Source organism: Panthera leo, chromosome B1 (genome assembly GCF_018350215.1).
Source record: "Panthera leo isolate Ple1 chromosome B1, P.leo_Ple1_pat1.1, whole genome shotgun sequence".
NCBI classification, from domain to species: Eukaryota; Metazoa; Chordata; class Mammalia; order Carnivora; family Felidae; genus Panthera; species Panthera leo.
In genome coordinates this window covers 142,516,638-142,532,790 of record NC_056682.1, presented here as the reverse complement: position 1 = coordinate 142,532,790, position 16,153 = coordinate 142,516,638, and the positions used below count along the sequence as shown (strand labels likewise).

The 16,153-nt window shown below is 40.7% G+C and overlaps 1 protein-coding gene across 8 annotated transcripts in view; it reads left to right on the top strand.

Moving 5' to 3' along the window:
- The window catches only part of SEPTIN11 (septin 11), a 92,336-nt gene that overhangs the window by 34,634 nt on the left and 41,549 nt on the right, over positions 1-16,153 (top strand). For all 8 annotated transcript variants that reach the window (XR_006201881.1, XM_042936129.1, XM_042936136.1 and 5 more), the window contains exon 2: positions 8,982-9,096. Coding sequence is in view for 7 of the 8 variants with exons in the window: in XM_042936129.1 (XP_042792063.1) it covers positions 8,982-9,096 (115 nt within the window). In the remaining variant the exon portion in view is untranslated. The remainder of the gene's footprint in view (positions 1-8,981; positions 9,097-16,153) is intronic.

Below are 16,153 nucleotides of genomic sequence, written 5' to 3'. Positions count from 1 at the left end.
GAATTATGCTAATTCCTGCAATAGCCCTGTGAAGTCCTTTATCTTAAAGTTGACAGAATTGAAGCTGAGAGTTAAATGACTTACCATAGGTCACACAGCTAAATAATGCCAAAGTTGCCCTTGAGCCCTCTGACTTTACATGTCAAGCAATTTCCACTGTGCTGTTCTACTTTTCTGCTCACTTTTATCACTTTCAATGGGACTTGGTTCTGTTATTAGAAAAAACCAAATACTTGCACATTTTATCCTGTTACCCCTTTATTATTACTTCCTTTAAAACGATTTTTATAATTTGTTATTTGTTATTATTGCTTTTAGCATTTCCTGATGTTTAAAATCTTTTATTTCTTTTCCATTTAAAAGGTGTGAGGTGTTTGTTCATAATAAGTCAAATATTACAGAAACATAACAATTAGAAAGTAAAATTTCCGTGTAGTCATATCATTCCCAAAGAAAACCCCTACACCAAATTATTTTTGCAAGGATCTGGCAAAGCAAAATTTGTTCCTCCTCTGGCAGTCTTTTGGAGAGACTTAACTTAGAAAGGACACTTGAAATTGGGACACTCAATATTTATCAAAATCTTTTCTGGTTATTTGGTGGTGTTTTTAAGGGTGGCTCCTTGGGTTTGTTGGGCAGAGCTGATCTCTACCTGGATTTCTGACTTGGGAGCTTGCCCCTAGGGATGTTCCTTCTCTGGGTTTTGTGACTTGGGAGCTGCCCCCTGGGGATGCTCCTTCCTTGGCTTTGTGACTTGGGAGCTGGCCCCTGGGGATGCTCCTTCTCTGGCTTTGTGACTTGGGAATTGGCCCCTGGGGATGCTCCTTCCCTGGCTTTGTGACTTGGGAGCTGGTCCCTGGGGATGCTTCTTCTCACTCAAGTTTTTTTCCTCTTAGGGTTTTCCTCGTGACTGTTCCTTCTTCCTGACTGTCTCTATACTGCTGCTTGTGTGAGACAATTTCCTTGGGGGTTTTCTTGGCTCCAACATTGGGATTTCATGGTATAGATGACAAGCAGCATAGCCAGTGTTTTCCAAGTCATCCTTAAAGAATGGGATCCTCATTGGTAACAAGATGCTTCAGACGTTTTATATTATGGAAATTACCCCAGCAATGCCTGGCTTTAATGGCATCCCCCTGCAGACTTCATAGTTGTGGTTTGAGATACTTCACATTCCAGGGTTTTCCCCTTTGCCTGGGAACTAAAGGCGTCTCCCATCTTCCCACCAACTTTGCTTTCTTTAAAAGAATATGAAACCAGTTCAATACTCTCTAAAACGTGGTGTTGATAAGAATGTGTATTTATGAAAATGATCCATCAGGCACTTGGGTATAACTTACTTCTTGGGAAGTTGGTGAGACCAGGATCTCTCCAAACACTGGCTGGTGTTCAGTCAAGGATTTCATGTAAGGCACAGCATGTTCTTCTCTGCCCAGCTTCATCTGGGTGGCACCCGTACCACTGAAACAGGACCTCATGACAAGGCACTACCTAAGATGAAGAAGGATACGCACCTTCTCTTTTCTCCTAGTGGGCATCATCATTATGGGGATAAGACAGAGCAGAGGGAGTATGTCTCCTGGTTCCATCTCAGCAGTACTTAAAATTGGACATTTGCTTTAAGACTTGAGTCTTAGTCATTTCTACCTCCACCCATCAGGCAATGCTGGTCAAATAGACTCTGCTTTCATCTGAATTCAACTATACATAGGGGCTATATACTAAATTAATATCTGACAGTGGTGCAGGCTAACACCGTTTTTACATACTCCAGGCAGGTGGATTCCCTGGAAGAATGACTAGCTAATCACATGAGTTATAAGGTTGCACCACATCTTGTACTTTGGATAGTTTATGATTATATGTTAGTGACTACTTGATTAACATCGATGTGCCCCACTAGACTATATGGTTCATGAGTTAAGGATGCTTTATTTTCTCACTGTCACCTCCTTAGCATTTTGCAGTGTCTAGCACATAGTGGCACACAATAAATATTTGTTGAATGAATAAAAGCATGAATAAACATTTACTTTTTTTCTTGAGCACAGATGATTAACTTACACAGAAGAGTTATTTTTTGTTTTGAGGCTATAAATCCACTTTTCAAAAATCTTGTGGATGTCAGCAGATACAGCTGAAGGAATAAAAAAATGTTTCTAAGCAGGGCAGCTGTAAAGGGTGGGTTTATAACATTTTTTAAAAACTAACTCATAATTATAGTTAACTTTACATTTTTGTTTGTTTAAGCCGGAAAACAGAGGTATACACACAGATTTCAATTAGGTTTGGAGTTTCCCAGGATAAGTGATAGAAACTCGCTTTCAAGGGTCATTTAAAAATTGAGCCATCTTGATTTGGGAAGAGAAAATACACTATCAGGAATTTTCCACCTTGTGTTGGCTTTCTTCAAGCAACATGACAACTGGATTTATGTGTCTGTGATTTTCATACTCAAGAAACCATAGGGGACACCTGGGTGGCTCAGTGGTTAAGTGTCGGACTTTGGTAATGATCAGGTAATGATCTCTTGGTTCGTGAGTTCAAGCCCCGTGTTGGGCTCTGTGCTGACACCTCAGAGACTGGAGCCTGCTTCAGATTTTGTGTCTCCCTCTCTCTCTCTCTCTGCCCCTCCCTCTCTTACACTCTGTCTCTCTCAAAAATAATAAGTATAAAAAAAAAAAAAAACCCATAGAATTAGCATTAGAACGAAAGACTTTGCTTAGAGGCTTTTTGGTTAAACCTCATTTACAGATGAGGAAACATAAGCCCAGGATTTGACTTGGATCAATATAACTTATTATCTATAAAATGAAGCTTTGAGAAGAATGTAATTGCCACTTCTTGTCAACAAAATCTCCAGTTCTCTAAATGAATGCATAAAAGTTATTGCTTAAATATATATATATATATATATATATATATATATATATATATTTTTTTTTTTTTTTTTTTTTTTAAAGGGGTGAAATCTTTCTAAACTTAAATGGTAATATCTACTTTTAAAAGGAAAACTTAAGTCTAATTGTTTGTGTGGTACATTAAAACCTACATCACCTTGGTTAACAAGCTCTCTTTCTTGTTTCTGTCTGATAAGGATCGGCAGCCATAGATCACCTAACCACACCCACGGAAGCCTTCAGTTTTAAATGTAAAGAAAGGGGCTAGCCTTTCACTTTGAATATGGTGAATAGAACCCATCTGGGCACATCCAGTTTGTTCACCTCTGGAGGCTCTGGGCTGAATTAAAATACAGTGAAGAGTGAAGCGGGGAATCCAGAATGGTTTCCAGCTGTGGAAGATGTTGATGCCTCCAGACAGGAATGTGATTCTGTGGCTTCCCCCCAGCTTTGTAAATGACTTTCCTATTTAGGGTGAATTTTCTTCCTGTTAGCATCTTCTTTCTCTCCTTCACTTCCTTTTTGTTCTTTCTGTTCTTCCCTTTGTGATCTTTCTTTCTTGGTGAGTCTGAGGGTTTTGCTGATCAGCAGCTTCTCCTGGGGTGCCCAGCAGCACTAGCTGAGCTCATTCATTTCTGATTTTAAACTCACAGCCGTCTCTTCCTCCCACCCAATTTAGGGAAAGGAAACCCAGGTTTCCTGAGGACCTGTTAAGTGTTAGGCACTCTCATACTTGCTGACTCCTTCACTCCCAGCCACCCTGCCAAGTGCTCCATCAGACTAAGAAAAGTAGGAAGCAAAGCTGGCATTCAAATCCACGTCTGTCTGACTCCAGGCCCTTTGCCATCCTGCTCCTGGTTAAGCAAGATTTGGAGTTGTGGAACTTATTTTAAAGTAGCACTCATGGGGCACCTGGGTGGCTCAGTCGGTTAAGCATTCTGACTTCGGCTCAGGTCATGATCTCACAGTCCGTGAGTTCGAGCCCCACGTCGGGCTCTGTGCTGACAGCTTGGAGCCTGTAGCCTGCTTCGGATTCTGTGTCTCCCTCTCTCTCTGACCGTCCCCCGTTCATGCTCTGTGTCTCTCTGTCTCAAAAATAAATAATCATAAAAAAATTTTTTTTAAAGTAGCACTCAGAATGTAGGTGTTGGCATATATTCTTAGATAACTTATTTTATAATTATTTCAATAATGAAATCAGTTAGGCATCTTTGAAAAACTTGTCGATTATAAACTTCAGAGTCTATATTCATAGTAAACTGACCCTTTGGGCAAAGACAGGCTTTTCTGGAACACTGGAAATGGTCGATAAATATTTATCTAGAAGGCTTCTGCAATTTGGACTTCTTTCCCCTGGTAGAGTTGGGGAGCTCTGGCCTCCAAAAGATGTTCCTTGAATTTCCCTAGCCAAAAGCTACTTCTCCCCCTATATCAACCTGTCTCAACCATAAAGTCACTTTATCATTTTTATCCTTAGTAGTATTACATTAAATTATATCCTGCTACATGGTAAACCTGTTAAAGGCAGGAAGAGTTTATCAATGAATAACAAAAATAACATCTGCTCCCTTAGTGCTTTGAGCAGTGAGTATATTTTTTTAATGTTTATTTATTTTGAGAGAGAGGGAGACACAGAAATCAGAAGCAGGCTCCAGGCCCTGAGCTGTTAGCACAGAACCTGAGGCGGGGCTCAAACTCACAAGCTGTGAGATCATGACCGAAGTGGAAGTCAGATGCTTAGCTGACTGAGCCACCCAGGTGCCCCTGAGCAGTGAGTGATTCTGAGTGAACAAATACATAATTGTGTTCATGTGGAGGTGACCTAAAAAGAGAAAAATGAGGCCATTAAATTACTTTATACCATAGAATTTAGTCACAACTCATTTCAAGATGGAGCGGGCAAAGAAATCATGTAAGCACAGACCCTTCATGGATAGATTAGCAAATGGAGGACTAACTCAATTAAGGTCTTATAGTTAGTTACCTAGTGGCTCTGTGTTGGCACTTTCATTTAAAGAATGGTCAGAACTAAGCCTTATTATTGGTTTCATGTGTCATGGCTGCATAAATCAGTCTGGCCTTGGCATCGCCAAGACCAGTGAAAATATATTTGGAGCTACTTTGCCAATTCTCATTCTCAACTTCCATCTCTAATGGTTGGCGAAGAATTATGATTTTAGAGAATTTTTTTCTACTTTAACATAACAGATTTTGTTAGTGGCTGAAACCATTGTATTGTCTGGGGCTACCTGAGAACTTAGTCGATCATCCTGTGATACCAGTGACTAAACGCAAGGTCTCTGGATTCTAGAACCTAACTTCTGGGCTCAGATTTCAGCTCCTCAGCTTATCTTTGTGACCTTGAGCAAGTTACTAAATTTCTGTGCCTGTTTTCTCATCTGAAGTTGAGGTTGGGTAATAGTAACTACTTCATAGAATTGTTAAGATAAATTAACCAGTTCACTCGTTATTAAGGCTTTTCTGGAACATTGGAAATGGTCAATAAGTATTAGCTGTTATGATGAACATGGAATACCAAATACCCTGACCCATCTTTATCCAATCATTATTTTCCTTTCTTTGCTAAGGGGAGTATTTATTGAAAGTCTGAGATTTAATAATAAAGATAATGCTGAAGATCAAATTTCAGCAGTATCTGGAAGGTTTGGATATGTAAACATTGGCTATAAATGTCCTTCCAAGTAGAGGAAATGGTGTGAATAAACTGTTGGGGAGAGACATGGGGGTTGTCTGAGGAACAGTAAGTAATTCAGGTTAGCGGCAGTGGAAGGTGCTCCATGGGGAGAAGTGGGAGAGGAGGTAAGGGATTTGGGGTTAACCCATGGAGGCCCTGAGATGGCAGGCCAAGGGGTTTGGATTGTGGGTCTTTGTGTTCTGAGATCCTTTTGCAGCTACAAAGATTAGGGGGAGTGGGGTGGGGGCAAGGAAACAAATTGGAAGGTGGTTGAGTAGGTAAGAATAAAGAGGAGGATGTGGTCTTGGTAACTCTCTGGAATTTATGCAAGGTGTAGGAGGGTCTCAAGCATAGGTAAGTGCCATTAACAGAAATAGAGAACTCTGGAGTAGGAATGGGTTTGGGATAGAGAAATACAATTTCAGTTTCAGGAACATCAGTTTGAAGTACAGGTGGGACAACCCAAGGGAACCATTCCAGAAAGTCAGAACTGGAACTCAGGCAAAAAGTTCAGTATTAAAAAATGCTGAGAGTCATTTCTAGATGTGTGGTAATGGTAAGGACATGAAAATACAGTAAAACCTTGGATTGCAAGTAACTTTTTCTGCGAATGTTCCACAAGACGAGCAAACATTTCTAATAAATTTTAACTTGATAAACAAGTGATGTCTTGTAATACAAGTTGTACGTGGTGCCAAATGTCACGTGATCACAACTGAGCCAGTGGTTCTTGAAATTTACTTTGATATACGAGTGCTTTGGATTACAAGCATGTTTCCAGAACGAATTGTGCTTACAAATCAAGGTTTTACTGTATATGAAATTCCCTCAGACTGCATCCGTAACTCAAAAGAGATCCCATACTTTTTGGGGAGAGGCAGCTAAGGCAAGAAGCAGTAAACATGGAAACATAAAATGTTGGAGTGCAGGAATTCAATTCAGCTGCTGTGTGGGACTTAGAGCCTTTCTTTGCTTTGCTTATAGCGCTTTCCAGTTTTTAAACCGTCTCATGAACCATAGGAGGAACTTCCTCCTTGCCTTTTCCCAATCACATACTGATGGGCAATAGCCCTCAGAATTTTTTTAATCCTGGGCAGAGAATTAGGCTCAAATTATGGAATTTTAAAATGGCAATATAATATTTACATATTTCATATTACAAAGTTATAAGACTCTGAAGAAATAAATTTAAATTTAAAAAATTTCAAGACCAAACTGTTTTATAACCCTTCATTTTGTATGTGGTTTTCAGCGGGTATAAAAATACTCAGTGGGTGTGTGGGTGGTTTCTCGTGTTTTGGAAATGGTGAGAATATGAGATGCTGTGCATTGGGTTCTGGGATGAGAGCTATAATTACTAACTCTGATTCTTTCCCAGGATTGGCTCATGGGTGGATATCTATCTGAATCTAAAAACCCAACAATGTGGAATCCACAGTAATAAACCACTCTTTCCTCACCCCCACCCTCCTCCGGAAATGAAAAGAATTGTTGTGGTGGGAGGAGGGGGAGGGTAGGATGATGGTTCTTCCTTGCTTTGCCTCTTTTCAGGCCCTTCACTGACTGTTCAGGTCAGTGATGCAACTAAAATGAAGGCTCGTGTGATGGTGTCTCCCGGGCCTGATGCACGACAGCCATTGTGCAGCTGTGGTGGAAAGAGATCTAAATATAACCCAGACTCCTTTCAAATCCTCCTCCCCCAAGTCTTGGAGGATGTGGTAAACACCCTAAAAATACCTGATGTCTGAACCTTTGAGGTATTGAAGAGGCAGGGGCAGGTGGTAGAATTGGGGCCACACAGTGGTATTGGGAGGCCTGGCCAGCTCCCAGGCCTGCTGCGCATGGGGCCCTGCTACCAAAGCTGCTCGGGAGCTGTCGACCATGCCATCCTGTTCAAGGAGAAGTGCCTACTCTCGAGTCTCATATTCACTGTTGGCAGGTTTCAAGGAAACTATTCATAGACCAGGCATCTGTTCTTTGTCCCATTGACCTCAAACCTGCAGCTGCCATCATGGTATTCAGGCAGCGTGCTGGTTTTTAGTTTTATTTCACAGAATGAGAATTTTAGAATGGCAAGGACCTTAGGCATTATAATGTTCATAAAACATTCCATTAAAATCACTATATTTAGAGAGTCACATTTCCCTGCCTGTATAGTGACCAGAGAGATGTGAAAATGGAGTCTCAGTCCTTGATTATTAAAAGAAATCACTCTCACCATTGTGTAACAAATAGAAGAATAATGAAAACCAATATTTTTGAAAAGAAATACTGATTAAATGATCCTGTGCAAAGCTTTTTCTTTTTTATTACAAAAATAGAATTTTGAGGGTCATTTTCTCACTCAAAGTTCAGTATTTTGAATTTACCTATTTATTTATTTAAGTGATCTCTGCACCCAGCGTGGGGGGCTCGAACTCATGACGCCAAGATCAAGAGTAGTATGTTTTACCTACTGAGCCAGCCAGGTGCCCCTAGTATTTTGAATATAAAGACCTGGTAAGAGAGCCAGAATACCAGGAGTCTTGTTTTCAAGGAGGCTTTCAGTATCTAGTTTCTGGAATCCCAAACCATAACCATGATGTTGTAATTGAAGGACCGTAGCTGACCTCTGTTTTCCTGGAAAGAAAGTTTTCACAGATTACCTCCAACACATATGAGATTGATTCAAAGTCATGGAGGCAGTCAGCACATTATAAAGAATATAAACCACCCAACTTTTTAAGTGTATGATGACTACCTTATCCCAGTCTCCTTCAGTAGACTCTGAGAAGTCCCAGTGAACGCAGAGCCTGTGCTGGGTGCTGTGCAGGGTGAAGCAAAGATGCCCTGAACACCTGTACAACAGATGGTGGAGATGGGATCAGTTCAAGTGCCAAATAGTTTTAAATATGTTGCATGTATAGTGGTTACAGAATTTTTATATTTGTAACAAGTATGTATCCTCCACTCTGAGGGTCTCAAAACTCCTTCCTATATCTAGAAGAGTGTTACTTATTTTTCATTCTGGGTTGAAAGTAAATTGGAAGTTTTTTTTGAATTCTTGAAGCCATCAACATGATTGTTTTTTATATCACTTAATGCATATCTGAAGTAGCCACCTCCGGAAGCTCCTATTTCCCTGGGCCAGTACACTTTTAGCAGGAAGCGAGATGCCTTGGGATAGAATCTGCTTTGGGAGTCAGTGTGATTTTGTGGTAAGAGCATGGCTTTGGAATTTTTGGTCCCATCAGCTGTGCAGGAGCCAAGAAGGATGTGGGTACAGAGGGAATCTCCTTCTTCCATACCTGTCAAGAAGAGAGGAAGGAAATGGTAATGTCCACAACGTGGGAGACCCAGGTGGCATAGTTCAAGAATTCTCAAATGTTTCCCCTCTGAAATTCTAGAATGAAGAGCTTCGAAACTTGTCCCTTTCTGGCCATGTTGGATTTGACAGTCTCCCTGACCAGCTGGTCAACAAGTCTACTTCTCAAGGATTCTGTTTCAACATCCTCTGTGTTGGTAAGTGACTCATCTCTTGCTGCTGAGCAAGGAGTCTGACCCTTAGCTGTTGGCAAGTGACTGTCAGAGTGGCACTTTTCAGGGAAAGAGGGGAATGATAATTTTGTTCGCTTTTTTCATCAGTAAAGCAGGGCAATAATACCCGCTCTGTATATGTCACACAGTTACAGAGGTTGAGACTTGTGTTTGGTAAATGTTTTGTAAGCTTTGTGATGTTACTCAAATTGTTTTTATTTGTGTCACACCATCAAGCAGTCATTCAATATTGTTATTAAAATATTTATTTTAACTTTTTTGGGCGGTGGGGTGGGGAGGACTTAGATCCTAACTAGACTATAGGAAATTGTAAGAAGGAACTGATATGTACACACATTGTAAGATCATTGGAAAGCATTTTTATTTCCAGGGTCTCTGACTACAATGCAACAGTTACCACCGTTGAGGTCTTTTTAAAGATATACTACCTAACATAAGTAAAATCTGAAATTATTCTTAACTACCTTAATAAACATAATGTTTAAATTTTTTATTTTTAGAGCAAAAGAATTTAAAATTCTATTTTATAGTTGAAATAAATTTTCTGCCTGAATTATCAAATTAAACTTCGTTTTTATTTTTTTTAATTTTTTTTTAATGTTTATTTATTTTTGAGACAGAGCATGAATGGGGGAGGGTCAGAGAGGGAGACACAGAATCTGAAGCAGGCTTCAGGCTCTGAGCTGTCAGCACAGAGCCCGACGTGGGGCCTCTAACTCACGGACCGTGAGATCATGACCTGAGCCGAAGTCGGACGCTTAACCGACTGAGCCACCCAGGCACCCCTAAACTTCTGTTTTTAAATTGGAATTTAAAATTGACCTTAGTTTATTCCTGGTAGATAACTGGAAAAAAAAACCCCAAGAGACCTGATTTATCTGCTTCCTCAATATGTTTGTTGTTGTTGTTGTTGTTGTTTCAGAGTGGGTGCCAGAGGGGGAGGGGCAGACTGAGTGGGCGAGAGAGAATCTTAAGCAAGGTCCATGCCCAGCATGGAGCCTGACCCCAGGGTCAGTGTGGGGCTTAATTTCACAACCACTGTGAGATCATGACCTGAGCTGAAATCAAGAGTCAGATACTTAACCAACTGAGCCACCCAGGTGCCCCACCTCCTCAGTATGTTTTATGTATCCTGTAAATGTTGTACATTAGCCGAGGCCTCTGGCCTTGCTACTTTTCTTCTGTCTTAGCCATATCCTTTTTAAAGTAAGAGAAGGAAAGTTAGAAATGAATGTGGGGGAAAAAAGAGGAAAATATAAATATAAATTGGTTGGTTTAAAGCAGAAATGTCCCTGGAACAGATAATGGCCTTTCCTTCACTGTCACTCCTGATGAACAGCCAGGCTATACAGCAGTAAAGTGCTTTGGACTGCACTGTTTTGTGGCCGTTGTCTTCTGGGCGTATACTTACGAGATATCAGTCTGAGATGGACAGGAAGAAATTACACATATGTAGCCAAGTGGACCATCCTTTCCCTAAACTTGGCAGAATGTACCAGACTTATTTCTCTCATCCAAGTAAAATGAAGTGAATTTAGAAAAGGTATGCATTAAACATAAGAACCATCATTTTTAAATTTTCTTGGTTATTGGGAGAAGGGGCAGATATTTTCTTTTTCAGAAACTTCTTGGGGCCACCTCGCTGGCTCAGTTGGTTAAGCATCTGATTCCTGATATCTGCACAGGTCATGATCTCACAGTTCGTGAGATCAAGCCCCAGTCTACTCTGTTGACAGCATGGAACCTGCTTGGATTATCTCACTCCTTATCTCTCTGCTCATCCTCCTCTTGTGCATGCATGTGCCTTCTCTCTCTCTCTCTCTCTCTCTCAAATAAATAAACTTAAAAAACAAAAACAAAAACTGCTCGAACGTATTAAATGTGGCCCCTGTACTGGGTGTTCATTTGTGGAGAGCCACAACTGGCACACGAGATGAGCTCCCACTCTGGCATTATGTCTTAAGCATTGGATAAGAGAATAACTGGAGAGAAATATGACCAAAGCAGCCAGCTCTCATGCATTCCCCTTTTCCCTGCATGAAGCCATTTAAAATTCAGTAGCAGAGCTCCTGAATGGCAGCTAGTTCTACAGCGTGGCATAAATGAGTTGTCTTTTCTCTTAGGGTAAATGCTCATTGCAGAGCAGGGCAATTCTTCATTAGCGTAGCAATTTGTTGGCAATTTGTTGATTTTCTATTGAAAAGTGTGCTAAATTGTAGGCCAATTACTATTCTGGCTTCTCTTCCCCATTCCCCCCAACCCTGTCTCTAAAATCAGCTTCAAGAATACATGTGAGAGTTATGTCCCAGCCCCTACAAGCAGGGTAAAGCCTTTCAGTGGGGTTGGGCTGGCTGGAAGGACCTGGTTTGACCCAGTATGTAGTGTGCAGTGGGGTGTATTGGCTCATTGGCTGACCCTGTCTGCTAAATAGCACAATTAGGATGCTGGTTGGAATTCATCACAAGCCACATGCATGCTGGATGGATTTGTAAAGCAGCTGCTGTCCTGACTGTCCTAGGTGGGTGAACATGCCTGTGATTCTTAGATCTTTATTCTGGGCTTATTTTTGTCTTGTTCTTTTCTTTTCTTTTCTATTCTTTTTTTTTTTTTTTTAAGGGAGAGAGGGAGAGAGTGCAAGTAGGGGTGGGGCAAAGGGAGAGAGAGAATCCCAAGGAGGCTCCATGCCCAGCCTGACTTGGGCCTCGATCTCACAACTGTGAGATCATGACTTAAGCTGAGATCAAGAGTCAGATGTTAACCAACTGCACCACCCAGGTGCCCCTGGCTCATTCTTAAACATTAAAAAGAAAAAAAAATTTTTTTAATGTTTATTTATTTTTGAGAGAGAGAGAGAGAGAGAGAGAGCACACAAGAGAGAGCAGGGGAGGGGCAGAGAGAGAGAGAGACACAGAATCCGAAGCAAGTTCCATGCTGTCAGCACAGAGCCTGACTCGGGGCTCAAACTCAGGGGACTGCAAGATCATGACCTGAGCTGAAGTCGGATGCTTAACCGACTGAGCCACCCAGGCACTGCTCATTCTTAAACATTTTTAAAATTAGTTTTTAATCTAATTAAAATAATATGTATTTGTTGCTTAAAAAATTATAAGGTCTCCCCCAGCCCTTTTCCCCTCCTATCCTATTTCTATTCCATAGAGGTAGCACTGTGGAATCCTTCTAGAAATCTTCTGTATTTTTCCATACTTAAAAATTATTTTTGGTGGCTTAAAACAACACCAATTTATTATCTTACCGTTCTGTAGAAGTCCCACATGTGTCTCACCAGACTAAAATTAAGGCATCCATAGGGCGGTGTTTTTTTCCAGAACCTCTGGGGGAACATACATTTCCTTACCGTTGCCAGCTTCTAGAGGCGACCTGAATCCTTGGCTCGTGGACCCTTTCTTCCATCTTCAAAGCCAGCAGTGTTGCATTTCTCTTTGATTGTTTTTGTATTAGGAAAATTTCCACAGAGAACTCCAGAAATCTGGTTTAAACTCAGTTAAGAGGCCTCTGCAACTCCAAAGCACACTAAAAAGGTAATCTGTGGAATCATGTAATTAAGAACAGCTGTCTCTAGGGATCCGCAGCATGTTTTCAAGACTATGTCTCTGGTTCTTGATCCTGCTTGCTTCTGCTTGGCTTCATGTTCAGGCTTTTTCTTCATGGGGGTAGTATGGCTTCCAGCAGTTTTGGCCGGCTTAACAACCCCAGAGGAAAGAACCAGCCGTTCTGACAAGTCTCGCTGAACAGTCACAGGATGTCTCTGATTGACCAGGCCTGAATCATGTGCCCACTCAGGGTGGGATCAGGGGTTAGTCCACCGCAAAACACAAGGGGTTCCCTGTGAGAAAGAAGACACAATCAGAAAAGAGGTTGGGCATGGACAGATACAAACAGATCTCTCACAATTACATAAATACTTTTATGTTTTGGTTTTATACAAATGAGATCATGCTGTTCATATTCTTCTGTTACTCCTCCTCCTCCTCCTCCTCCTCCTTCTTCTTCTTCTTCTTCTTCTTCTTCTTCCTCTCCTTCCTCTCCTTCTCCTCCTCTCCTCCTCCTCCTCTCCTCCTCCTCTTCCTCCTTCTTCTTTTCACTCCACTGTGAATCCTGGCTATTCTTCCATGACTCCTTAGAGCCATTTGGCTGGAGCCAGCATTAGCTCTTTGGGACACCAGAGTGTCAGGATTAAGTATTAAGCATACTTATCCACAGAGGGTAGAACACATCAAATCCCTTTGCCACAAATATTTTATAGCAAAATATCTGTATACGAAAACAACTCTCACTGCCAATTAATGGTCCATCTATTTTTAAAGTAAGGGTGTATGAAAAAGTAACTAGTTGATTGAAATATTTTGACAGCCACTCAGAGGAGTAGGTGTCATTTAAGTGTATCCATGGTACTTTCTTTTCACCTTGTCATCCTAATGTCCCTTTGTTTTTCTTTAAATTTATTTATTTATTGAGAGAGAGAAAGAGAGAGCACATGACAGGGGGAGGGGCAGAGAGAGAGAGGGACATAACGCATAGCCCAACTTGGGGCTCAAACCCATGAACTGTGAGCTGAGCTGAAATCAGGAGTGGGAGGCTTAACCACCTAACTGACTGAGCTACCTTGGGGCCCCGTGTATTTTAACACATTATGCACATGTGTGATAGTTATAGCATCATTTTCATGTGATAAATATGGGAGAGGATTGAGAATTTTAAAAAAAGAATTGTGATCCTTGAAAGGAAACTGATCTTGTTTATCAAAAAGGTCTTAGAATCTAATTTTATTTTGTGGCAAGAGCTTTTACCTTGCAAAGAAAGGAAACAAACCAGGGCAGAAACTAATCCTGTCATGAGTTTAGTGTAGTTTTAAATTTTTTTTTTTTTTAACGTTTATTTATTTTTGAGACAGAGAGAGACAGAGCATGAATGGGGGAGGGTCAGAGAGAGAGGGAGACACAGACTCGGAAGCAGGCTCCAGGCTCTGAGCTGTCAGCACAGAGCCCGACGCGGGGCTTGAACTCACGGACCGTGAGATCATGACCTGAGCCGAAGTCGGATGCTTAACCGACCAAGCCACCCAGGCACCCCAGTTTAGTGTAGTTTTAGAGGGAATGAATTAAATGTCTGGTATGGTATTAGAACCCATCTCTGTTGAGTCCTGGAAAGAAATGTAATAAAGAGGAGAGTAGTATTCACTTAGCAGGGACGAAAATTCTTGGTGTTAAATTGGGCATCAGAACACCCAGGAGTTCATAGTCTCCCTTCCTGCCTTCCATCTTGCTTATAACACACAAAATCACCGCCCCCCCCACGTTGCACTTGCATTTAAATAAAGCCCTTTCTTTCTTATGCTGTATTTCTCCAGAGAGTCTAAAATTATTCAGCCTTTCTTCACAATCTTAAATTTATATATCTTATTCGTTTTCAAAAATGGCATTTGATCTATGAGAAGCTTCAACATCAGTCCAGAAGTATGTAAGTTCTTTGTGCATATACAAAGATGGATAAAATACTGTACCACACATGCTTTCGAAGAACAACCAGTGCAGTAGTATGGTCAAAGTAAATTAATAATACATCTTGAAAATAAAAATCTTTCTTATAATCCAGCTATAGTTGTTTTGAGAGGATGATAGAAGAGGAATGGAAAACACACAAGTTTAAGATCATTTTAGCCAAGACTACAGTATCAGCACAAACTGTGGAATTTTACACCTCAATTTTTTTTCTAAAGAATTTTATTAAAAGATTTTTATTTGGGAACAGCTGACACAATGTTACATTTGCTTCAGGTGTACACTTTTATCCTGGTTTGCTTTTCTAGGAAAGGATATGAAATGGTTTATAGGGTGAAATAATGAGTAAATGCATAAAGATAAGATTAACCTGAGAAAATAAAAGAAGCCAGAGATAGGGTCAGAACTCAAAGCTATCAAGTCAATCTGTGCCAATTAATTCTGTCAGGGATACATTTGTCTCTCAGCCAGTGGTCAGAGCTTAGAGTGAACCCATTCATCCAAAGGACACTCACTGAGCACATATTATGTGCCAAACATGAGTTAAAAGTTCAACAGTGTCAGATTTATAGTATTTGTAAAGTAAAAGCTAAATAGTTGCTCCAGATGAAATAGTTTCCCCTAGAAAAATCTCCCCAGGGATTTTGAGAAGAGCTATGGTGTGTGTCACTACAGCTAGGCCTAGGTTCCTGGGTATTCCCTAGATCGCTGCATTAATCCATGCAATGCCAAGTGTCATAATGCCGTTCTTTCAAGTCCCTCATGCAGGCTGGTGGTATTAGCCAAAGCACGTTTCATCAAAGGAGTTAAAAAACACAGCTTAGGTACATAGCTCTCTGATTATGTGGCTCCGTCCAAGAATAAAATCTGGAATATTTGGAGGAGGCAGGCAGACCTTCATGCACAATTACTTGGATAATTATATAGGTTGCCAAATGTGGCAATCAGTAAAAGATGCTGAATCATCGATCAGCATTGATCAGCATCATCATTGATCAACTCAATCTGCAGTTACCTTCTAATTAATAATACAATCCTTCTGTGTCTTTTTTTCTTTTTCTTTCTCTCTCTCTCTCTCTCTCTCTCTCTCTCTCTCTCTCTCTCTCTCTCTCTCTCTCTCTCTCTTTGTTAATGTCCAGCTTAGGGCTTGTGGTTTAAATAAGCCTGAGAATAGCATGGAAAGTAGCACTGCTTCCCTCTGTGATGTGGGTGTCATGTTCACCAGCACTGGCAGGAGCAAGAAAAACAGAAGCCACAGATAGCACTTGAAGAGCAAGTCTCTCCTGCAACAACGGAATGTTTAGGCAGATGTGTTTATAACAGAATACACAACAAACTCTGAAAAATCTACCAGAATGGTAAATCTCAGTATAAATTATCACCATGATCATTTTTCCCCCCTCAATTAACTTTAATAAATGCCTGTTCTGTGCCAGATAGTCTGCTAGGGAGTTCTGAAATGCTTCAGAGTTGGTGTTAGTCATTTATTTTCTCAAAATATT